This window comes from Tachysurus vachellii, chromosome 15, assembly GCF_030014155.1.
Source record: "Tachysurus vachellii isolate PV-2020 chromosome 15, HZAU_Pvac_v1, whole genome shotgun sequence".
In the NCBI taxonomy this organism is placed as follows: domain Eukaryota; kingdom Metazoa; phylum Chordata; class Actinopteri; order Siluriformes; family Bagridae; genus Tachysurus; species Tachysurus vachellii.
This window is the reverse complement of record NC_083474.1, coordinates 12,327,560-12,353,774: the sequence shown is the minus strand read 5'-3', so window position 1 is coordinate 12,353,774 and position 26,215 is coordinate 12,327,560. Positions and strand designations below refer to the sequence as shown.

Below are 26,215 nucleotides of genomic sequence, written 5' to 3'. Positions count from 1 at the left end.
CTTTGTTGTGGTTGTCAACTATTGATGTGAAAGTTAATCATTAAAAATGGCTAGCTAAAAAAAGTGTCCAATTTTTTGTGTATGGTGTCAACCTTCACACTACAGGTAAAAATTTAAGGCATACATACGATATCATATAGTTTAGAAAACAAAACATTGTTCAAATATACTTTATCACATGCCAATACACAGCTATCTCCTTTGCATGGAAATTAAGCAATGAGCCATTTACCTGAGCAGAAGGCTGATAAGGCAAGCATTTTGAACTTGATTGATGGTCTTGGAACAGAAAAAGTTTCTCAAATTAGGCTTGTTTATATCTAAATAAGGTGAAATGGCTAATCACTGCTATCCATTTTATGAGACCCCATCATTCTGGATGAAATCATATTTTGTACATAAATATTTCTATGATCATGTAAAGTTTACAGGCCTATATGTTATTCCACAGCTATATGGTATTCAACCTTAAGTGTTTTAAATTTAGTACATGATTTAGTCACTGTTTCTATCGAGGATTCTCAAATGTTGTACCAGAGAAATACAGCACAGATTTATTTTATGAACTACTCCAACCACTTTAATCTAATGCTCATTATTCAAATGTATACATTAATATTCTGGCTATGGATTTCCTCTGAGCTATCATTTTTATTTGTAAAATTTCCAACTAAATACAACAGAATTCATTATTGTTAATTTGCCATTATTTATAAATAAAAGATCCTGTACCTGTGGGTTTCTGGACCCCACTTAAAGAACCATTGTTTTACAATGTTTTATGTCTGAACAAAGTGCAGCTAAACTTTCAGATGTATTCCAGTTCCTGAATTATGAAAGAAAGAAAGGAAAACACAAAATTGACAAGTAAAATATATACAAATAAGCATTCATTTAGGACAATTACCATTTTGTCTTTATTACAAATGTACAGCTTACGAGTTTCTATCATGATTTTATTGTTTTTTGCTTAGTTTATTTCTTTATTTTGTACAATTGACGCTGCTAAAAGAAGTTCTCCCATCAGCCATCTCAGAACAGTAATGAGTACAGTGCAGTGTATCTGACTGACTTAAAGAAGAGACTATGCAGAAGTAAGATGTGGATGTTTTGTGTGTGGTGAGTGTGCGTGCAGGCTTTATACTTGTTTGTATTGACTGTATTGTATTGATATTATGGCATGAGGCTGTGGGACAAGGCTGACATGAAACTTACAGAACTCACACTAAAGGAGCCCAACATTGTGCTGGATAGATCGTGAAGTCTGTGTGTGCTAAGGCTCCCATTTCCCAACACACACACTCCATCTTATCAGGTGCTAACTTCTTAACAATGGTCACAATAAACTGGGTAAAACATCTCCCAAGAGCCACAGTGAAATACCCTTGTGAAAAGGCAAACTTATGTGTAACACATACTCATTGATTTGTTTCCATTTGCACTACCCAGAAGGAACACAAGGATGCCATGTAATTATTAAAAAAAAAAAGAAAAGAAAAAAACAAACAGAAGTACAAGGTAAATGATTAAACCCTCTCAAATGGCTGTCTGAAACAATATCCCATTCTCAAACTGAAAAAGAAGTAAGGCAAGTGCATGAAATGGTTGCAAACATCAGGGCAAATTGAGAGAAGGTGAGAGAAGTAAGATTAAGGCTTACATAATGGCAAGAGAAACACAAAAACAAAAATATAACACTGAAAAAGTATTGATGGCATGATGGGACACAGACTGTGCCTAGACAGAAAGATAAGACAAATGTTTTACTAGCTGTCTGGTCAGCGACACCAATCATCTGCTGAAATATGGATGTGGTCCAAAGAAGAACTGAAAAGTTCTGGTTGAATAAACACTAAACAGGCATCTGTGAAAACGTAATGTGACAAGCTGTCTAAAAGAAGCCTGAGTATTATAAAACATTAATAGTGCTTGGTATGCATGTTTTGAAAGCTCCAGTTTTCTAACCCCATGATACTGAGGAGTAATCAGTTAAAATAAGTTGGTTGTACTATGAGCTCTATAGCTAGTATTCAACAGGAGGTTGGGGGCCCTGACTGCTGGCTATAGTCTCATATACACTGGCTTTATGACACCAAAATCAACTTGGGGAGAATTTTATACAGCACAGCTGTCATTTTTCCCATTACTGTAACCTGCTGAAGTGCCTGGATAGTGAAAACTAATGGTCTCCTTTCACCATCAGCACTCACATCCGTATAGCTTATATAACATTTTTACACGGACAGTACACATGCTTTCCAATCAAGAAAATAATATAAACATGAAGTACACTCAATCTGATATTTTTACAGAAGAAAAAAATCTGGTCCAAAAAAGTTCACATCAAAATTCTCTAACTTGCTACACTAGTTAAGAAGCCAAATGAATACTCTCAAAGAAAGTACAGTGGAAGAACTGGAGAGGAACCGTCCTACCAGAGTGGACCTCTATGTTCCTAAACGCAGGCATTGTAACACATGAGCCAACAAACCTGCTGCTTCTATGATATGATTGTACAATGGAAGGATTCTGAATTGTGAGATGAATGAAGAAATCTATCCATCACCAAAAGAATGAGAGCTGACCTTATTTTCAGACACTGATAAATATTTTGCTAATCATTGCTACCGTGTCCTCATTACCATCACTATTTCCTTTGGTTATGGTGAATGCAGACATACAAGATTTCTACACGTCTTCCTTGAGTACAAGGTGTGTTCTGTAAGATCATGACTATCCCGAATACTGAATAAAAGCTGAGTGTTTCCATTTTCGGCCAAGTGATATACAATGAAATATCAAAAAATAATAATAACAACAATAACAATACATATTCAACAAAATTCAGAAAAAAACAAACATCGATGACAATGATAACCATAACAGTAATAATAATAAAAAAAACTAGTCATATTACAATAATTCCAGTGTAAGTGTTTTTAAGTCTACAATTTTGTCCCAAGAGGTAAAGGCCAATGGAGTGGCATATAAAAGAAGACATAAATCAACAAACATAAAAAAAAAAATAATCTGATGAAGAGCAGACCGTCTGTGTGTCTCTCTCTCTGTGTGTGTGTGTGTGTGTGTGTGTGTATGTGTGTGTGAGAGAAATGATGTTCATTCGAGACATCAGCATTTAACTGTGTAAGGAAGAGACAGACAGCAAGACAGACTGAGACAGAGCAAGAGAATGAAAGAGTAAGAGAGAGAGAGAGAGAGAGAGAGAGAGAGAGAGAGAGAGAGAGAGAGAGAGAGAGAAATAGTGAGAGAGATATGAATAAAAGCTGCATGTAAAGAGGGATCCCAATAACAGAAGATTAAGAGAAGACGTGAGATGATTTGAATCGCTCTGATAAGGGTCTCCCATAAGCTTCGCCTCTTTGCGTTGGTGGTGCAACCTGCATGGAGCATCCATTTACTTCCATATATTTTCTTTCACCCCAGCCCCCACCCCCCGCCCCACATGATTCTTACTTTTATCATCATTCATGAAATCAGTCATCACGCCCTACATTCTACATCCATTCCATTTATGTCCATCCTTTTCCATTGTCCATTTCTTCCTCATCTTCACCAACCCACTGTTTGTTTGCAGTTCCTTCCTCCACCACCAGTGTGTTCTGTTTTCTGTTTTATGTCCTTGCACCCATCAAACCCTGAGCCAGGTCACTGCTTCTTCTCACGTGTGGTGATGGTGACGAGCTGCTTAGCGGCCTTGGCTATGTCATAGGCACACTGGATGACCTGCTGCGTGAGGAGCTGGTAATCGACAGCGCTTGCTGAAGGCTCAGAGGGCGCAGCTTTGCGACACTCCACCTGCAGACGTGAAGCGCTAGAGCCCAGCAGTTTCAGGGAAGCGCGGACAGCGTCCAGAGCTGGTCTCTGAGGGCACACAGCATAAACCCTGAGGTCAGAAACTCAGATCTGTTTGATGGAATGAGCTAAAAGGTAGAGAGGTGACATTCACTGACCTTTGGAAAGAGAGAGGCCATCTCTGTCACAGCTGAGTGGATCTTCTCAGAGCATGGAACAAAACTAAGACCAGGTTCACAGACTGTGTTACTCACAAAATTCACAACAGTTCATTTATTTAAAACACAAGAAACAGTCAAAAAGGATTAGACAAAAAAAAAACATCAGAGAAACAAGCAAATAAAAAAATTAAAATATTAAATAATAATGCAATATTTCTGGGGAATCAACCATATAGCTTTTACTATAAATTTCAGACTAGTCAAGCAAGTTGTCTAAATATTCAATAATAAAAAATGTGGAGAGATGTACCATATAGGACTGCGTCAGGTAGTTATTCAGCAGGTAGGTACAAGCTTAATTGAATGCATGGGTTTAACAGGATTCTTGTCACACTAACGTGTTTCTTATGGAAGTCACTCATTATCTATAATTAAAATTCAACTAAAATTCAATCTTAAATCAAAGGTTTCATTTTTCAACTTGTATCTAATTGCAATTTTAATCAAACCCAGGAAATTGTTATATGACAAAATATATCAATTTTTGCCAGAATGGAATAATAATGTAAAATTATTACTATTTAATTATTATTAAATAGCCACTAACAAACGGTATGCAGGATCCCTTCCTATTTTGTGATTGTCTGGGTGAAGCTCCCACCTGTCATGTTTAAATTCCTGTGCTGCTCTCAGTAGCTCCTGAATGTTCTTGGTGACCTGCTCAGTCTTCAGGATGACATCCTCTGTGCAGGGAAGTGTGGGATCTGGCTCTCCCACATCTCCACTATCCTCCACCTCCGCTCGGCTCTCCTCCTCACTGCTGCGGCCCATGCTGTGCCCACACACACCCACACAAAAATGGCCCTTACCACTGGCACTTACTCTAGTTGATGATTGTTAGAAAGCTTATAAAACAACCTACAATTTAAGGCTTGTGCAAAAAATGAGCAAAAATCTAAAACAGGCTCAACTCACCCAATGGAAGTGTCATATGTTTGAGTGTTGTCGTAGTCACTGTCAGTGCCACTACCATGCTTCTCTAATTTAGGGGGCTAAAGCAAAGATAACAGTATGTCAGATGGACATCAGTTTACTTTACAAATTAAATCAATTCAGTCCAAAGTCATTCAAAACCATAAACTAGCTTAGTTCATGGTTTTGATTGTCTTTGGCCTGAATGGATTGAATTCACTACCACTCCTTTTCCTCACTTACCATATAGCGGCCCATCTCCATGGAGGCTGACATGTGTGGTCCACCATAAGGGGTGGGGCCTGCAGTAGCCCCTTTTCGCACCTAAAAATTGGAGCAAGCAACACAAGCTTACTGACAAAGCTGGAGAAAGCCATAAAGACAGGTGAAAAACTGAAGGAAGACCTCTGCGGAGCTCCAAGAAAAGTAAGTCAAGCTCTATAGTGATCTAAATGTACTGCCAGATTCAGTGTATAGCAGTAAAGGAAGCAGGGACAAAGATAAGATATGGTTAATGTTAAAATCAGAAGAACGGTACAGACAGAATCAAACAGAAAGAATCAAAAAACATTCAACTGGAAGACCTGTGAGTTCAGAACATGGGAAAAAGGGTTGCAGAAGTCTATTTAAGAAATCAATCAAAAACAGCACAAACTTCAATGTATAAAACACAAAATAAAAAAAATAAAAAAACATCAAAAACAAAAAAAACCCACACCATAAAAAAAAGACAGAATTTCAACCAATCTAAAAGTGTAAAAATCATTACTGCACAATAATACGCAACCTCCAGCAAAGAAGACGACACAACTCACGAGTAAGCATCCACCAGGAGTTTTTAACTATATATTAAGCATAATTAAACTATATATCTTCAGAGTACTGTCATGCTTTGACCCATCACTTAAAATATCCATTTCATTTCAACATATTTTCTGTATTTTGGAAGCTGATATTTGGAACACTGATGTTATCTAAGGCATACAACTGAAGATTTGTGATACTGTCTCTTATAAGCACAGCCATGGTGGTAAGTATTTCTTTTATGTGTTAATGCCAACTCGCAATTTGCATCCTGTAATGACAACCTGGCCATTAAAAGGTAAAGAGAAAAGAAAACCAGACATTCACACCAATTCAGTCTATTGGTCAGACAAACAAGCACATATACATTCCATGAACCAATTAGTCTACATTCCCAGCACAAGACAAGCTCATCTTGAGACGGCACCTCTTGGCATGTTTAGCGATCCCAAAAAAAAAGTAACACCCACACTACCTCTATTCCCAAAAAATAAGTTCATGATCTTGATCATGAACATACAACCTTTTTTCAGTATAATACATCATCTGGAGTAATTTTCAATGATGGAAGTGCAAAATGTGTTGATGTGTGACCATGAGGTGGCAATAAAGAGCAGTGTGTAGTGTTAGGTGCCCAGGCAAAAGCGGCAGGCTACCCAGACAAAAAGAGATAGGAAAGCTGACAGTTAACACAGAGGTCAAACAGGTCAGAGTTCAGGGATCAGGTGAGCCACTCACACTTACACTGGAGCTGAGGGGCTGCAGGTGGCTGCTCAGGGAGTCCAGTGCTGGGCCGAGGGCTTTGGGGGCGGCCACTCCAGGCTCATACATCGAGAAGGCCTGTCTGTCCCTCCGCAGAGGAGCTGAGGAGGGTGGAGCCAAGCTTGAGTCCCCACTGCCCACTCCTCCTGCCCCTCCTCTTACCCCGATGGGCCAAAGGGCCGTGTTGCCACCCCCCAGAGCCCCCGCAGGCCCAGCCTGAGCCCCTCTTAGAGCTACGTTCTCCGTCTGCATCCGCGAAATCTACAGGGACGAAGGGGTGGGGGTCAGCCAGAATCACACACAGACAAACACAAAACACATAAAACACAAAGAGTCGTTCCAACAAAAGGGTTTGAGGGAGGTACAAGTAAGGGCGTCATCATGCTGAGAGAACATCATCATAATGAGGGGGGATAGATGCATTAGTGTGTATGTGAGTGGATAGAAGTCATTCTCAGGGTGGGTTTAACACATAATGTAATCACATATGGATGGGAGTGTGTACACACTTGTTCAAGTGTTGGGCAGGACTGCAATATCACATAATGTTTCAGTATTTGTTTGTAAGAGCAAGAGAAATAGTGTCCATCGATGAATTATTGAAGACTCCAAAAACAAACAGGCTATAGCAAACATCAAACAAAAAAAATATCTAATTATTTTATCTTCCATACCTGATTTTTTCCCACATAAAATATCCAGTTCATCATCTTTACTTATCTACACAGCCATTTCAGCAAACAGTGTGGATCAGACTATACATGAACAACAGTTTGGCCTGAGGCTAGATTTTGACCGGTTAGAAGGGGCTGCAATTGTTCAGCAATCTGTCTCTGATCATACAGGTCTGTTGATTACATGCTAGTACCTCTTTCTGAAGTCTCCGCAACTCCTCACTCAAGTTGTTGTTGACTTTCATGAGCTGCTGGACTTTGGCCTCAGAAGAAGCCAGGGCTTTCTTCACCTCCAGATATTCCTGCAGCGTGATAGGTCCATCCGAAAGATCAGAAGAGTCCATGCTCTGAAACAAATAAATATCAAAATAAATGAAAGTACTTCACGTCACCAGTGCTTCCCACAGTCTACTGCAATAATGTAATGTTCTTTATAAAACCGTATATATAAAACTATTATATCAATATAAATGTTGCGTTTAATTATAATCACAGTGGACAAGTGGTACACCAAAAAAGCTGAAATGTCTGTGGGTGCGAGAGGGAGAGAAAGATGAGAGAGGGTTAAGATGAATAAATATTTCAGGTCTGTGGGAAACACTGGCCATGCTGTTTAAATAGACTAACCAAAAGCTTTAACATATATGAAACAGAATATTTAATGAAACCTTTATATGAGACTCCATTCATTCAGTGACAAATAAAATAAAGAAATTATTGGCCTTAAGATACTGTCCAATCTTGGTCTGATAAATCAATTGCAGTGGTAACAAAACCGCTAGTGCATCAGTTTCTCCTCTATAATCTCAAAACACACTAAGAGGCTCTTGCAATTGCTACTTAGAATTAAAAAAATTCTAATAATGCATCTGTAATATTGTGGAAAATACAACAGATAATTATATCCTGAGTCACTTATACGGAAAAAAATAGTTTCAGTCGTGACACCAGTGGGTATTTACTATTTAGGCATACTTCTTGGTGCACGTTATGTGATTTGGGATGCAGCCATAAATTCTCTCTAAAGATATATTGACTTGGCACTTGCAGCCATGATATAAATCTGCACAGAAGTGTGCAGCACATCCCACGTTATGAATGTTCTTCCCCCCGGTAGTTTGTAACAGCATTCATCTACTAGAAACTACAATAATCCAAAAACCTAAATCTTTAAATAATAATCAATGTGTGTCTCTAAACCAGCATCACAGTGTTTAGGATTTGCAAGTTAAGATTTTCTCTCCCCTTAGGTCTCTTTTCCATGAATAAAATATTCAAAACAGATTTAAAAAACAGGTTTTATAAATAAACTGTGCTAGCAAATCTCTTGGACTAAGCAGGATCAGAAGCGTTCTCTCAGGCGCAGCCAGGCCATTTCCTGTGTGGGGAGGGAGCGTGTTCAGACACAGCTTCCTCTTTCCAGCTGCAGAACAATAGCTCACTGTCATCATTACATGTTCGGCCTTTTCATCATTCTACAAGTATGAGGTAGGGCTGCAAATTCTCCTGCAATGCATGCTGGGACAGGCTGCAAGATGTAGTGCTCTGCTCTATAGACCACATTAGCTAAATCTAGTATTAGAGTGCTGCAATTTTACAATATGCTACAGGTTAATGTTAGTTGTAGCCTGGGGCCCAAGGAGAAATAAGACCCTTTAACATAATCAAATGAATCAAGTGATCTAAATATTTTCAAAGATATATTGGTGCTGACTTGTTCATTTCAATACGGTTTGAAGACAGTGTTTAGATTCGCACTGATCATATCTGGCTTCTTTTTTTGGATAATGTTAATCATAACCAAGTCCATTCATGTGGATATTAGGTAGCTAACTGTTATAATGTCAGATGACAGAAAATAGGACTGCACATTTTGTCTACAGAGAAATCCTGAGGACATAAAGTTCAAAATGTAAGGGCCTACTTATGTAGTATAGTTCAAGGATTGCATTTGGACTAACATTATCATGGGCTACACTGCTATTTGTTAACAATGAGCTACATACAGATTTTTCAACTACGATGTTGGGATTGGATGTGTGTGTTAATGTTAGTTACATTTTCAGGCATCCAGGAATATCTGGTCAATAGTATACAATCATCACATCAAACTCTTCTAAAACTACAAGTTTTGAATGTCAAACCAAAAGAAGAACCAACTTAGAATATACTCAGTGTCTATATTTCTGAAACATTAGAGCTTACCATAGTCTTACAGTCTCTACAAAGATAAACTGATTAGATGATTTTTGAAGAAGGAAAGACTTAACGCTGGTCATAAGAAATCCCTTTACCGATTCACATGTAGGAGTTTTGTTAGCAAAATTTCAACATATTTGGTTGGCAAAATATTTAAGAAAGTCATGTTTTTAACTATTGTGATACATGTTTGCTATATTTTACACTGCTTGATATAAAAGCACAAAACCTCAAACAAAAGTGGAGACTCACACTAAGCCACTGTTGTTCCCACAGATTTATGTGCATGTTGAAGAGCTGACCTTAGCACGGTTGTTGCGCTGAGCGTTGGTGTTGTTCTGTGCAGTTATTTCACTGTCTGTGTCCTCGTCAGAAGCTACACTATCATAGTCGTGCTGGTCATCGTCTGCCTGGCTCACATCTAAAGGTTCTGAAATACACAGCAGTGGTAAAACACCCAGACACACACAGACACCCAGAGACAGAGCTGGCAAGATCATTTCAGAGTCAAGCTGCCAGTTTTACTTCATTACTTTAAGCTAGTATGTACAGAAAATACGATATCCCATCATCTGCAGCACATGTGCAATTACCACTGAAAATTATTTGTACACCTTTCTCTATAATTAGAAAAGACCCAAAAACCTATTTACCCAAACTTTAGTCTCATTAGAACTCCAGGCCAGAAAATTGGGTTCTAGTGTAAGTAAGTGGCATGAGTAAATGCCCAGTGCACTAGAATCTGATTACCTTTGTGCACTTTAATACCTATAAATTTTTGAATCATGAAGATTTGAATTAAGAATTGGTCTTCAGTGGTAAACACCATGACACAATGAGCTTTTAGGAGTCATATATATATATATATATATATATATATATATATATTTATATATTTATATATATATATATATATATATATATATATAAAAAGATAAGTTAATGAGTTAATGAAATGATCTCATGTAATTCCTATGGCAACATATAATCACACATGTTATACAGATATTTGGTTGAAAAAAAAAAAAGGACTGTTTCTTTAAGCTATGGGAAAGGAATAAACGATCTCTTACCAGCGGGACTTGTCAGGCCTTTGCCTTGTTGTCGCCGCTTGGCGTCGCTGAGAATGTCAATGATTAGTGTGGCAAACTCTCGTGCGTTAAATCGTGCCAACTTCTGTCGGCCCTGTGGAGAAGAAACTGACTTGTTGAGACTGCCAGATTCAAATTGTATAACATACAGTATATGCTTAGCACAGTCATACCTCCTTTACAGAACTGAGTCTTAATATAAAATATATCTAGACATAAAAATGCTAAAAATGCAGTTATAACAATGATATTGTTGATGTGGCAGTGTGCACAATGTTTGACCAGTTGCATGTGTGTGAGAAAATCCCACAAGATTTGTTAACACAAAACACAGCAAACAGGAAATGCACTGATTGGCTAATAAACGGATGGAAAATATGCTCATGTAGATCCACAATAGTTTTATTACAGTCAAGGCAGTGTTACAACAAAAGCAAGAAAGAGTACAAGTGAAAGTGAGAGAGTAAAAGTGGAAATGTTGAGCAAAAGAGGCTACCAGTCACACTGCCCTTTTTTCCTCTCCTTCTTTCATTATGTGCGGTGGTTAGCAAAGGCCCTATGTCATTGTAAAACCACAACTATATTTAGACCTGGGCTTTTATGTACCGCACTACTCCTCTCTTCATACAGCCCAAATATCAAGGCAGCTCTGTCTCTCTTTTTCCGGCTGGATTCCTCCTCAAAGTCTACCTGATAAGGGCTTATTCACCCACGTTTTCATTGGCGCTTCACAACAGGATGGTTGACGACAAACTTGTGTGTATTACCTGGTTGCGTGTGGCCGAATATTCAGGGTTGACGGGTAAAAAGGGAACAGCACTCCTCTCAGTAACCAGCGTACTATGGTTCTGAGTCGTTAGCCACACTGTGAGCATTACAGAAAAACTGAGCATTAGCAGAAAGAAAAATGTGGTTCAATATTAAAAGTAAGTACATGGCAATACTGATCACCCACTCCCAACGCCCACATACACAGTCCTACACAGACGCAGCGTGGTTAAAAGAAATCTCAGTTTAAAAATAAATAAATAAAACAAGCTGCCTGCTTGTGTGTGGCCCCTTGCTTTCTACCTAGTGCTTCTTACCTGCAGAGATTCAGCCTGCTACCCCAGCTGCCACGACTCCTGCCTGCCTCACAGAGGAGGAAGGAGGGAGCAAGAGAAAAAGAAAAAGAGAAGGAGGAGGAGAGTAGTCCTGAGGCATTCTGACTCACTTGTTTTCTCTCCCTCTCGCTCTCTCTGTCTCTCTCCTGCCTCCCTCCCTCTCTTCCTCCTTCAGCCTCCCTCCCTTCCCTGCAGCTGGACAGCTTGGCCAGTGCCTTCTATAGTCAATGTTTATACAACATCAAGTGATGAGAGAAAAAAATTGTGGAGGAAAAAAAAAAGAAAAAAGAAAGTCTCATACCCGCATCATTCTCCCTGCGGTCCACCTCATCATACACATCCATGGCCAGCTCCTCAAACAAACGGTTATTTAGCTGTGTGTGACACAAACAAAATATCAATACATGGCATTAAATTTCAGAGGACACCAGAGTGAAGTTCTGAGGCTCTACAGAAGCACAAAGGTAAGCAGAAACAGGAGTGAGGTATACACATACAGGAGCAAACAGAAACAGCACAAACTAAAAATCATTTAAAGACTAAACAACTGGCTAAATATGTATTTACAAAACTTCCACTATGTCACACCAATGCGTTGAAAAGACATCTAGCACTTTTTTGATAAATTGTCAACATGGGCTCATGCCATAACAAAGAACCCTTTTCCACTGACACCATGCTGATGCTAGAGCAAAACTTTTGTGCAAACTCGTGAGAGTTTTACCAAGCCGTAATAATAACAGCCATAGGGCAGGTAACAAAGTTATAAATCTAACAGAGAATATATTCTCTTGTCCAAAATCAGAAGCTGTGACCTATGTATTTTTAAGTGTGGAACTTCTCAAATGGAAATTTATTGGATTTGTTGGTGTTAGCGCATTCAGTTTGTTGCCAGAAAATGGTCTGTTACATAATAACCTTTAAACCCCTTGCACTCAGGTCTTATTTTGAGTTTCACAAGTTGTTTTTATGGCAATCAGCCTGATGGGGGCAAAACAGGCTGGTATTATAAGTTAATAGTTTCAGACCATAACCATGGTCAATTCTGGCATCTGAAAACTGGTTATTGTGGTGGAGAAGAGCAACATGGTTCTAGGTCAGACAGCGGCTTCAGAAGCAGTACCAGTATCTCGTCAGTGGAAAAAGGGCTAAAAGAGGCCAACAGGTCAACGTCCCGAACACTCACCGCTTGAAGCTTCTTCTTGGCGGCCTTGGCCAGTTCAGACAGGTCCAGGCTACACAGACAAAGACACAGACACAGGAGTAAAAGGACACCAGAAACATACAGACAGAGAAAGATGAGGAGAGAGAGAGGGGGGAAGAGAAAAGGTGAGGGTGGATGGATGGAACATGACATTGGGGCAGGATTGTGTCAGGGTCAGAAAGAAAACAAAACAGGCAGAGCAGGAGCTCAGGTTTGATGAATTTCTTTCAGGCATAGCACACTGTGTCTCTTTAGAAAATTGGCTGTTGAGGTACCAACAGATACAAGATCAGATACATGTGGTAGAAAAGCAGAAAAAATACAAAAACACTGAAATAACTGATTAGAAATATCACAGATATTTAAGTTTCCATCTAAATAAAAATTAGTGCCCAATTTGCCTGCTTCATCTCTCCAGACACTGGCATCCAAATAAAGGACATATGAAAAGGAAAAGGAAAAAGAGAGGTAATGGACTGGGGAATAAGAAGAAGGTGAGATACCTCTGTGTTGGGCACTTAGGGCGCGCTCTGCCTCCACAAAGAGCAGCAAGATGGAGAAAACAGAGAATGTATGAGAAAGACAGCCAAAGGAAGATATCCATATACACAGACACAGGACAGCGAGAGAGAGAGAGAGAGAGAGAGAGAGAGAGAGAGAGAGAGAGAGAGAGAGAGAGAGAGAGAAAGAGAGAGAGAGAGAGGGGGCATGAGAGAGAGACAGAAAGAGGAAGTGAGAAAGAGGTGAATTACAGGTCAGTTAAGTGTGACTGTCAAATATCGTGAGCAGCAGAGACAGCAGTCAGCTTTAAAGCAGGAGTCAGCACTGATGTCAACTGACTGACAGCATGGCGCAACCTGCTGGACAACACACTCAAATACAATCACTGGCACAGAAGCTCAGTGTTGTGTCTCTACTGCAAGACAGCAGTAAAATGTAGAAAGCACATGTACAGTAGTAGACTGTACATGTACAAACCATGTAGTGGCATTCAAAGCATGTACTTCAAAATCAAACATAATGCTACTTGTACAGATACACAAGTCAGAAATGTATTCAAGTAATATCCAGTCACAAACACACAAATCTGTACCTGTCTGCCATCTGAGGGATGATATAATGTCCATTCTTATGATCTGCAAAATAAACCAGAATAAAATTTGCAGCTTATTATGAAATCTTTTATGACTGTGCATTACTCATACATGATTCTTGCCCTTTTCTCATTACAAAAAAGCCAAATCTTTGCCAGGCTCCATAAAGTTTTCCATACTGATTTCAAAACTTTTTAAGCTCAGGTTTCTTGATAACTTTAAAAATGTCTGGTTTGCTAACTTTAAATGGTATTGAATGGTATTATAAAAAAGGAAACATGAACTGCTGCAGAAAATAACCCTATGTCTGAATTTGTGTTTTGGCATCTTGAGTATTCCAAATTGTTTCCCTATTTTCTTAGGTCTGGAAACGCCTTAAATTCTTTTTTCCAGACCTGGCTGGGAATCCTGAAGTAAGATTTTTATTCCAGAGTGAGGTCAGTCCCCACTCTTATAAGAGCAGCTGAGAGTTTACCTGGACGGCGCCCACACAGATAGAAAGCCAGCCTGTCTGTGAGCTCATACTGACATTCCACCAAGCGCTCGGCTAACTCCACCTGACCCGCTTGCCTGTGTCCCAAACACACACAATAGGGGTTGAGGCAAGGCAGCAAATGTGCATAATTCAGTAGCAAGAGTAATAAAATAAGGCAAGAAGAGAGGGGATTTCCAGGGGATTGTTAAGTCCATGTGTACCTGGCATAATCCATGGGTGTGCGTCCGTTGATGTCCGGCGCACCGGGGTCAGCGCCGTACACCACAAGCAGCTCAGCCTGCAGGACCTGACCTGCTTTAGCAGCCACATGCAGAGGAGTGGTGCCTTTCTCCTGTAATCAGTGTTAGAAAGGGAGAGAGAACAATAGCTTTCAGCTACAGCAACCCAGGCTACTGAGCTGACATTAGTGTATTACAGATACTGAGCTGAAATGTAGCTGATTTTCCATACATCTGTTTGTTTGATGTTTGTTTTTGTGTCCATGACTGTGTAGAGTTTGGGCTTATATTATAAAATCCTGAGAACCTTCAGAAAGTTGTTTACATTTTGATGGAAACATGCCATGTCAACAGGGGAGGAAGAAATATTAACAGTGGAAAGTACAATAAGAACTTCCACAGGGCAGCAAGCAAAGGCTTAAAAATACCACTGGTGCATCCTAAATTTATTCTAGTGTTTAAAAATAATAAAAGGGGTGAAAACTTCTTTTTTAACTCATATTTCTTAAAAGTGACCGTATGGATTTAAACAGCATAAACAATATAAAAATAGCAACTGCCTATTTTATTGCATATTTTGGTTATTTTGCTCATATTCATCATATTCTTCTGACAGGTCGGAAGTGTCTCATATGCAACAGGCAACAGGGAAGAGTGAACATCATTAATACAAACTAGTCACTGCAATAATGAATGAATGAATAAACTAGTAACACGAGCGTTCATCTTAAAGCTTATGAAAACAATGCAGGCTAGATGGCACTACCTGCTGTTGATAGATATTTTACATAGAGTGACACCCAGCTTGTTAGTGGTTAAGAAACCTGTATGACCGTTAAGTATGTAGCAGATCATTCACCATGCTTTACTAAGTGCACAAGGATAAAGGACCAAGGTTAAAGCCCTCCAAATGACCAAATGTCATTCAGCACAGTATGTATATGTATCACATTGCATCACAATCAAACCCATTAGATTACAAAAGCACAAAAGTGAGGATGTATGTGTAAAATTCATAAATTAAAAACAGTAAAATAAATAAATCAATAAATAAACAGCCAGAAATATAGAATTTGTTTTTTACAACATATATGCTTTCATTTTAATACATAATATTTCGCTTAAGTATGTTCAGAAGTAAGCTATGAAGTAAGTTATGAGTGTTAACAGTGTTTCCTTCATCCAAGTTTAATCAAGCAAACTGTAATCCATGTGGAGAATTTGACTTTCTGGTCTCATTTAAACACCCTTGTCCAATTTTAGAGAGTCACTAAGATCTCATTAGTCCACATTTTACAAGTATTAACACTTACAGGGTGAAAGAAGTTGGCCTGGGCTCCAAGGGACAGTAGCCGCAGACACGTCTCCAGACTTCCTGTCCGCACACTCGAATGTAGTTGCTGTAAGAAGGAGACAGAAAGAGAGAATGTGTTTCTGTGAATCTTCTCATCATAGCTACACAACAGAGAGCGTTTGCATTATTTTAAAGCACGACCTCATTAAGAGCATTAAGGTGCCTCCTGTTGTGACTGTCTGTTAATTCCTCATTTGGGAGTAGAGAGCAGAAGGGAGATAGGATGTGCCTCTCATCAGGCTATGCTGACCTTTCAGCATTTCCTCACCTTGCTGAGATCTTTACTGGTGACCCCATCATCATCACGGCATGGCAGTTTGTGGACAAAGGCAAGCATCTGATACTTGGCGCGAATGAACTCTGACTTGGTGGGGCTTTAGGAAGAAGCAAATAATATGACTGACACATTATTTACATACACCAATAAAACAGGCAAAGTCTGGTTAATAAATAAAAATAAAACATAGCAGAAAATTCTCAAGTTTCCATTTACCCATGGCAGTCAATACAATCTTCGCATCTTTCTGTTTAGTAAACCTATTAGATCTATTTTTCCCAATGTACTTCTAAGAAAATTAATAGAAGACCCCATTCCCAGCCCTGTCCATTTTATTATCCGTTCCATCGTTTTATCTAATCCGTCATATATTATAACTGCACAGGTAATATTATCTTGACTGACTGATAGAAGCATAAGGAAGATGGCATTTTTGTTGTCAGTGTCGTTTCATTTTAAAACAATATCTGCTAAAATTAGGGATGCACTGATATCAATACTGGTATCAGGTATCTTTCTGATACTGTGCTCATTTATTCATCCTCAAAAAATTTTCGAAGACCACTATCCAGTACCATGTGACCTGAGCCTGTTGTATGGTGTTGTGTTAAAGAATACATGGCAACAAAATGACTGCAATTTGAACTTAATTCACAATTAATGATGGCGATCGATGCAAAGCACATCGACCGCAAACTGTGCTCTGCAAAAATGTCAAGAGGATGTACTGCGGCATCTACCTACAATTTGAATAACCAGATACAACATTTTAATCCTAAAACTCAGGAGTTCACTGCTCGCTGCACACAGCAGCAACTGACACTGCAATGTGCAATCGCTAGGTAAGAAAAATGTCTACAGACAACACGAGGTGGAAACAAACAGCACTGAGCCAGAATACTATATTCTTCAAAATTATCCTCTAACAATTAGTCAGCTGTAGCTCTTTTGTATGTGAAATAAAACCTAGTGGATACTAACCTTAAGTGTACTTCTACTTAAACAACCCAAGCCCTTATACAGCAAATTATCTCAGCTTGAGTGATACAGCTTGTAGTACTATCTGTCTGAAATGACACAACCTTGCCACAGGAAATGACAAATTGAATAGAGTCTCATAATGACCCCAATACTATGAGTAACAAAAAGGGATATCTTCTAACCATTAAACTGAAACCCACTTAATCATGTACTGCTTTTTACTCTCAATATATAACATGTTCAGGATATTAACATCCGACTTACTGGACTTTATCTTGTGGATTAGGTTTCCTGCGACCACTCTGAACCTGCGCAGGGTCCAGCAGTGAATGCTCCCAAATGGAGTTAGCACCATTACTGGCCAGCGTCTGCACCATCTGCAATATGCACACAGAATTTACAGACCCTGACTGCATTAACCAAGCCTTGTCCTGGGTGTGCAGGTGGTTTACCTGTAGTAAGGAAGGTGGCCAGCCGCTGTGGCGCAAATGTTTGACGATGGAGATGTGGCGTCCGAGGCTCCGGTGCACAGAGCAGCACTCATCACAGATCAGCACCCCTCTGTTTATACTGCTCCAACCCGGATCTGACAAGGCAGAGAAACCCCCCAAAAAAACCACATTTAAATCTCTTAACTTCAGCTGCACTGCTTTTAACAGACTTAAAATTATAACTCAAATGAAATCGCACTTACAAATTACACCTATCTAGCATGTGCAGCCTATACAGTAAAACTTCTCTCTTTCAGCAGTTTTAAATGCAAAACTAGTTAGCCTCCCACTACTCATGAGTAGTTTAATATAAACATTCACCCTAGGTTTATTTGGTGCCACTGGCTACAGGTTACTGAGGGAGTAAATAAGACAAATGCTGACAGCAGAGAGGTACAGTGAGGGTTGCAGCTACACTCGGGTAAACGCAGTAAAATGTGCAGTAGAATGCTGCAACAGGTCAAGCATAAGAACACAGTAATCCTTTATTTATAGAAAGTGCTCTCTTGGACCATGAGAGTATTCTGAGAGGAATTAACCATCAGGTATAAAAGCCAGGTTTCACATACACCTTCCCAGAAATGCAATAGTGAAAAGATGTGAAACAAAACAAAACGAAGAATGCTGGCTACACAGTATTAAATTCATTCCTACAAAAATGACTGGAAAGAAATGGAGAGAAATTCATGTGATCTTAATACCTGTAGTTATTAAATGCAGAGTAAAAGACTAGGCAAGAGAACAAGCTGTATTGTTTTTGAAGCTGAAGCTCTGTGAGAGTGTAACAGATAAATCACACAAGGTCTCAGACTCGATTCAGTTTCTGCACAATATACAATCTTGCAGGTCAATAAATGTTTCATTTACAGTAAGGGATGTGGGGCTGTCCATTTTAAGGAATGATTTTGTTTTGGCACAGAAGAGGTGACTAATTTTTAGCTGTGGTTAATCAATCACTATATCAGTATGCTTTCAGGACTCAAAGGTGAGACACTACTGATTCCCTTGTAGTCAGTATATTACCTGTGTTTAAAGTTAAATATACACCAACCTTCTGTAGTCTGACAGCATCAATTTAAATGTGGCAAGCTTAACACTTTAAATCGTACACTTCAAAACATAACGCAAATCTCATGTTGTTTCTACAGCACAACCTGTCTCCAGGATTAAACATTTTCATCTGACAATAGTGTGAGTGAAGATGTAGTGACAACTTAACAAAACAGAAGTCAATGATGGAAAATTAGATTAAAGATTTAACTTAATGAGCTTTACAACGGACTGGTGTGCAAAACAACATAATTACATTTACGTTTGTCTTAATTTTTCCTTCCATAGTATTGTTTTGATGTCGGATACTGCAATGTATCATTTGGCATTTAGTAAAGGTTCAAGGCGTACCGAAGTGTGTATTTAGCTGTTTACAGAATCTGGTTGCTCTGAAAATAATGCATTAACACAAAACACGTAAAGCACGTAAAGGAATGTAAGACAAGAAGCTACAAACAAATTTTAATGCTAATAACTAAATTAAAGCATGAAAATATTCAGGGTGGGATTTCTTTTTTTGCAGTATGACAGACACAATGTTACAGAATGGTTCTGAAGAAAACATTAGTCTGGAGCCCTGTCATAGTACGCAACATTATGCCAAATATACACACACCTGCATGAACACAACACACACACACGCATATACACAAACTCCTATGTTCATCTTAACCATACTTTAGCTGCAGTTTCACACAAACAGTTATACTCACCCACGCAATACTGTAACCAAGCCTTTCATAGACATGTGCCTGAAATTATTCCTCTCTGATTATTCTCATGAAACAAAGTGACAGGATGCTCCACAGCCATCCTTCCATATCAGCATTACAGCACATCATTCATCCGCTCCAGCTGATACACTCAACCCTACTTCACAACACACTATTATCTACATTCCTCCGGCATGTCACACGCGACAATTACACACTGCTCAGCTGCAGCAAACAGAGCTGCAGCATTGCAGGCAGTAACAGAGTCGATCATGAGCCTTCCCACTGCCATCTTGCTTACAACCATGCATACAGCACTGACAACTGAAGGCAGGTAACCGCACTATGTGGCCAGGGGACGGCAACACAAAGGCTATAAATCAGCAGGCATTATAGTGCAGGGGAGAACTGAGAGAAGAGATACAAGTGCAAAGACACTGAGAAACACAAACACTCCTGAAAAGAGAGCAGCTGTGAGTAGAGCAGCTGCCAAAGTGCCCCCCTTCCCCAAGGGGCAGATGGAAGTCACAGAAGCAGAGCCAATGCCGCAAAAGACCCCTATTTACGATAATAATTTGAACAAATTTAAAAAGCAAATAAATCTAGAATAAAACATGATAGGGCATTTTGCTATGTGAAAATAATCCACAGTGATGTATTGTGAAACATTACTAAACCAAAGTAAGAAAATACATTTTCCCAAAACTGCACACTTTCTCTTAACCCACAGTTACCCGCTTTGTACAAACGAACCTCCAGGGGACAAGTTAAATCCTGTTATCACCAGTGAGTATGTGACAGAAGCTACAAACAGTTTGACCTCACCAGTCTCTCCTTTTTGTTTATTGAATTTAATAACTTAACAAAAAATGATAGATTTTCATTATAAACAAAAACAGAAAGTGATCTGTACTGAAGATTTACCCCATCGGAAAACGTGCACAACACTCTTAAATCTGTTTAATATCCCAAGCCAATGTAGTGTGTCTACTCTGAATTGTCTGTTAATATGGATAATGATAAAGCACTAGAACAGGGAATTAGTATAAAGCCGTGATTTATATAAATATATAAATATTTATATTTATAAATATTTATAATAAACAGGAGTCAGGCTATTTTTTATTTATATATATATATATATATATATATATATATATATATATATATATATATATATATATATATATATATATATATATATATTAAAAAAATAGCCTGACTCCTGTCAGGGCTGTGCTAATATAGAAAAATGATCATCAACATGATCAGAACTGAGAGTTCAACAGCGCTGTTGTGCAAGATGTTACACCAAACCTGATGTGATGTAAATTTCATGGGATATGTGACTTATGTCAAGCAACATCAGTACGTCTGAAATTATAGCAGCTATAAACAGTATAGATGAGCAATGTGTCAAAAATATTAGATCACAATGCCTGAACCCACAATATATAACAGTATTTAGGTTTGTTAACAGAGTACCACCAAAAGAGTAGTGCTATAAGTAAAATATATTCTTATTCTTATATAGTCTTATTTAATATAGCATTTAAAGTACATTATGTAGCACAGACCTGACGGGGAATGTATAATTTTGTCAATCAGCATCAGTGGCTATGACATAGGTGACGCTTCAGACATTTTGGGAAAGTGTGTAGCATCCGTTATCACAATATTGTTGTAATATCAAATCATGCACTGAGTAGTAACTCTGTAATATTAAACTGTTTGAACGAAATATAACGATTTCATTTCATTTTTTCCCTCTATCTTGTATTTAATAGTGGTTGTGTATCAGTACTTCTGTGCTGTGATGCTTACACAACACAAATATTTCTCTCATTGCATCAATCTGACTGAAATTAAGATAAAAATTAATTGCAATCTACATGTTTAAGCCATGACAATTTTTTTGCCATTTATTACAAATAAAAAAATGAGAACACTCTTTGTTAGTGTTAAGCAAAGAGGGACATGTGCAGAATCGGTTATAGACCTGAAACTGTAGATACAATTAACCAGAGTTACATGACACACAGTTTAATGTTTAAGTTACAAGTTGCTGGGCAAATTACAGTAACTTGTAAGAGCAAAGTTAGACGACTAACTTTAAAATAAAATAAAAAAATCATACTACAGGACACCTCCTGTAAGAAATTAATATAGATATTAAACATAAAAGAGCAATTCAGAACTAGCCAGCTACCCAAGTTTGACAGTTAAGTATGATACAGAACCAGTGTTGGTTTATTATTGAGCTAGCTAGCTTTAAGGTTAGCTAAGTGACTATATACACACACAACACTACTACAACAACTTAAAAACTTACTGTAAAACTGACACCTCTAAGTCATGCAGTAAACACCCCACATTTTGTGAAAATACCTTGAAATGTAAACTAAACAAACTCTAAAGGTTTAAAGAGAAAGCTACACGACAGCGGCTGCTAGCTAACGTTAGCCTAGCTGCGTTTTAACTAGGAATTACTTGGAATAGAATCGTGTATGGGGAAAACATTATGAAAAAAATAGATCACATCTAGTTATAGAGGGTTTTTTTTAAACCTATTTACGTGAAACAACTCGCAGGGACACGGCTGAACCAGTGGATAGCTAGTTAACGTTCAGTGGTTAGCTTTATTGCTAACAACAAGCACTAGCTCCATAAAATCTCGACCTACACTCGTCAAATCAGAGCCGATGGGTTCACGGCGTGTTAGTTTGTCTAGAAAACTGGATTTGAAAAACAAGGACACTTGAGTATGATCACTGGCTATAGCTTTATTTTATTTAGCTGTTTCTCATCCCGTTTGCAGTAAGAGGGGCCGCAGGCCTGCTGCTCTCCTCCTCCTGACGCCAGATCAGTGTCACAGCTAAACAGCGTTCGGTTTCAACCATCGCGATTTGAACGTAAATTAACGTACCTGGCGCACTGCAGTCTGCACACACCTCGCTTCTTTGGACTTTTCTGGACATGTTAGGGAAAGCCAGCTTTTACGATATAACGCGATTTACAGTCCAATGTCGACGAAGTTTCGTCGTATCAGTTAGCAGCGACTGCAGCTTTGATGCCGCCCCGAATGTCCGGAAGCCGGCGGAGAAGCTTCCCGATGCTCCAGCTCGCCTTCGCCTCCCTGCTCTCTAGCCCGATATCACTGCCCTCGGCCACGGAGTTTAATCCACGTAAACACTCCCTTAGCGTTTGATCGATAGCCCGAGATAGTCAATACAGATTTTTATATCTCTATTGTCTGCTGGTTTTGTATTATTATCACCCGAGCCCCATATCTCAAGCAGAACGCGCGAGCAGAAAAACACAGCAAGGCGTTTTATTTACATGTAGCAGCCTGCGCGCGCTTGTAGACTGTGGCAGGCTGCATACTGTCTCCCTCTGACGTCCTGCTCAGCTCGCGGTTCAGTGTGTAGTGGGAGGCAGCGCGCACACACACACACACACACACACACACACACACACACACACACACACACACACACACACACACACACACACACACACACACACACACACACACACACACACACACACACACACACACACACACACACACACACACACACACAGAGAGAAAGCGACAGCTACTGTATGCATTCTTGCTCTATAACTGACTGTTTGTTAAGCTCATGTTTTTTTTCTGTGAATAGCCAAAAACAAAATTGCCAGAAAAAAATCTTCCAACATCCCCCAAAGTCTCTCAAAACCATTTTTCTACTCTGGATATATTACATGATGTGGCAAGTGTGCAAAATACCACTAGACAATAAAAGAACACAAAAACATGCCTTCTCATCAAGAAATCAAGATATTATGCAAGTTTGGAGCACCCACAACCCTCAGACATCCACCCACTTTCCCTGGTATACTAGTGTAAAAAAGTTTTGGTTTTTTTGCCCTTCTGCTTATTTATTTATTTGACATGACCAGCATATGAGCATTGTGCACACATCAGTTTTACAGGCTTACACTGCATTACATATGCATTACACTGCATACACTGATTTCATAAAGCATGATGACTCAATTTCAGCTTCAATGATTTATTATGGTCATTGTGAGGCAGGTCTGCACTTTGCATGGGTCGCCAGTACATCACAGGGCACCATGTGCACACTTTAGTGTAACAAAGTCACCTACTGGCTTTGGGAGAAAACCAGTAAACCTGAAGAAAACCCATGAACCACAAGGGGAGAACATGCAAAACTGTAATTCAAAAAAAGAAAAAGTAAAAAAAGTAATTCTGTACCATGTGAATCTAATAAGATAAAATAATACATCCTGTACCATCATATGTCTATTAAAAATAATACATTTACATAAACACTCATACAAATACACTGCGTTGGCTGTCAAATACACAGTGATTTTCTACAGGGCCACTTTCACATGTGTCCAGTCTTTCTTTTCAAAAATTACTGGGATGTTCTGCCAGTGAACTCAATTTGTGAGTTCACAAAGAAGGCACAGTGGCTTATACAAATGAAGACTTGAGATAATTCTCCTATGTACAGTTGAGGCCAAAATTATTAGCCCCCTTATGAAATTAGACAAAACTCTTGATTTCTCCATGGAAATGACCATTAACAACAAGTGTTTTATAGTGTATTTGTTTCCAAAATAACAAAGACAAAATCTCCACTAAGTTTGATTAGGATATTTAATTGAAATAGTGAGTTGAAACAAGAAAGGGCAAAAATGAAATGTCCAAAATTATTAGCCCCCGGTCATTAATAGTCAATAGTGAACCCTTTCTGAGCCACAACTGACAACAACCTCTTAGAGTAGTTCTTTACTAGGTTGGCACAGGTTTCCTGAGGGATTTTAGCCCATTCTTCCATTGCAAATTGCTCCAGCTGGTCCAAATTACATGGCTTCCGAGCATGGACATTGACTTTGAGCACTCACCACAAATTCTCAATAGGATTGAGGTCTGGGCTCTGTGCGGGCCACTCCAGGACCTTGGTTTTGGTATCCTTCAGGAACTGTTGGACCAATTTCGATGTATGCTTTGGGTCATTGTCTTGTTGGAAGACCCAGCGTTGACCTAAGGCTAGACTACGAGCAGATTTCTGCATATTATCCCTCAAAATGTCAACATAATTTTCTTTTTTCATGATGCCATGCACCCGAACAAGGCTCCCTGTGCCTGAAGCTGCAAAACAGCCCCACAGCATGATGCTGCCACCACCATGTTTAACAGTGGGAACTGTGTTCTTAGAGTTGAAGGCCTCACCCTTTCTTCACCAAACATAAGCAACATCCATGTGCCCAAACAGTTCCAGTTTAGTCTCATCAGACCAAAGCACAGACTCCCAAAACTCATCTTTACCTTTCAAATGTTCACGGGCAAACCTCAGTCTAGCTGTGATGTGCCGCTGTTTGAGTAAAGGGGTTCTTCTGGGACGATGGCCCTGAAGCCCACCACGATGAAGAGCCCTCACAACTGTGTTCCTTGAAACATCAACTCCAGAAGAGGCCAGGTCAGCAACAATCATCTTGGCAGATGTCCGGGGCATCTTGCTGATATCTCTGACTATTTTCCTCTCCAGGGTTCTTGAAATCTTGCGCTTACGACCACGCCCAGGTTTGTTTCTTACAGAATTTGTCTCCTTGTACTTGGCAATGATGCAACGTACGGCGGTTGTAGACACTGTGAAACGCTTGGAAATGGCAGTATAACCTTCCCCCTTATCATGAGCCTCCACTATCTTCTTTCTGAGCTCAAGACTGATTTCCTTTGTCTTTGGCATGGTGAGTAAAAATAGTCTCTCCCAATAATGTGTTCAAGTGCCCTGTTCCTTGGAGTCCTTTAATGCTGATTGAATGCCCAGGTATTGTTAGGAAGCCAGTTGACTGCACAGGTGTGGTTTGAAAACTGATTGATTAATTTGGTGTGTTTTGAAAGCTGATTGATTAATTGGGTGTGTTTTGAAAGCAAATATTCACAAGGGGCTAATATTTTTGACCACCCCATTTTCACTATATTTGATTATAAAGCAAGCCTATAAATGTATTTTATATTTCAAAATGTACCAAAAGCTACTAAATAGCACTGGTGAATGTTTGATTATATCAAGTTTTATCAATGCTACAAAAATTGGAAAGATCTTTAGGAAAATGTTCCAAAATTCCTGGGGGGCTAATAATTTTGGCCTCAACTGTATATACACATCACAAACGTAAGCTAGTGTACCAGAGTTAAGTAGCATCCTTGTTAGTGTCAGATAGCAGTTTATATAATATTACCATTATTACCATAATATTTATATGCTTGTTGTCTAGTTTGTGCTCATAAAGTTGTCTGGTTTATTTTTTCCCAGATTTTTTAGATTACTAACTGACTTATCAGTAAATGTTTGATATTTTACATTAGCACCAGTAATTCATGAACTTTGTATCAACTCAATGAGGGTCTACCAATTTTAGATGGCTGAGTAGTTGCTTAGACAAAAACTGGAACTTTTGTAAGGTTCACAGAGAATACAATTATATTTAGGTTGTGTTTTTCATTTGAAAGGCTTTTAATTGGCCATTTACTGCTTTGTAAGAGACCTGGCAACCCTGATAGAAACACTTTTACGTCCTTTTTTAAACACGTTAAGCAATGCAATGCATCAAAAAAATAATTCCTTTAAAACAACGCATTTAATTACATTTTAAATGTCGTAAAGGCTAATGCTTTAGACATGAAGAACGGCGTATCTTGATGACATATTTAGATGCGCAACCTAGCGTTAAGT

The 26,215-nt window shown here is 38.9% G+C and overlaps 1 protein-coding gene across 3 annotated transcripts; it reads right to left on the bottom strand.

Moving 5' to 3' along the window:
• Positions 1 to 893: 893 nt before the first annotated feature.
• git1 (G protein-coupled receptor kinase interacting ArfGAP 1) lies at positions 894 to 22,886 on the bottom strand. Of its 3 annotated transcripts, none has more exons than XM_060887600.1 (21): positions 22,384 to 22,886; positions 17,656 to 17,789; positions 17,468 to 17,580; positions 16,214 to 16,319; positions 15,905 to 15,991; positions 14,574 to 14,704; positions 14,353 to 14,447; positions 13,877 to 13,919; positions 13,287 to 13,313; positions 12,766 to 12,814; positions 11,881 to 11,953; positions 11,244 to 11,341; positions 10,459 to 10,570; positions 9,688 to 9,815; positions 7,381 to 7,533; positions 6,489 to 6,773; positions 5,190 to 5,270; positions 4,950 to 5,026; positions 4,636 to 4,806; positions 3,972 to 4,035; positions 894 to 3,882 (listed from the first exon to the last, which is right to left on the bottom strand). In XM_060887600.1, the coding sequence occupies exons 1-21, from the start codon at positions 22,433 to 22,435 to the stop codon at positions 3,667 to 3,669; spliced, it is 2,295 nt and encodes a 764-aa protein (XP_060743583.1). In that variant the 5' UTR covers positions 22,436 to 22,886; the 3' UTR covers positions 894 to 3,666. The 3 variants fall into 3 exon arrangements, with proteins under 3 accessions (XP_060743583.1, XP_060743584.1, XP_060743585.1); XM_060887601.1 differs by having other exon boundaries at positions 6,495 to 6,773; positions 22,384 to 22,885; XM_060887602.1 differs by lacking the exon at positions 13,287 to 13,313 and having other exon boundaries at positions 22,384 to 22,885.
• Positions 22,887 to 26,215: the final 3,329 nt, after the last annotated feature.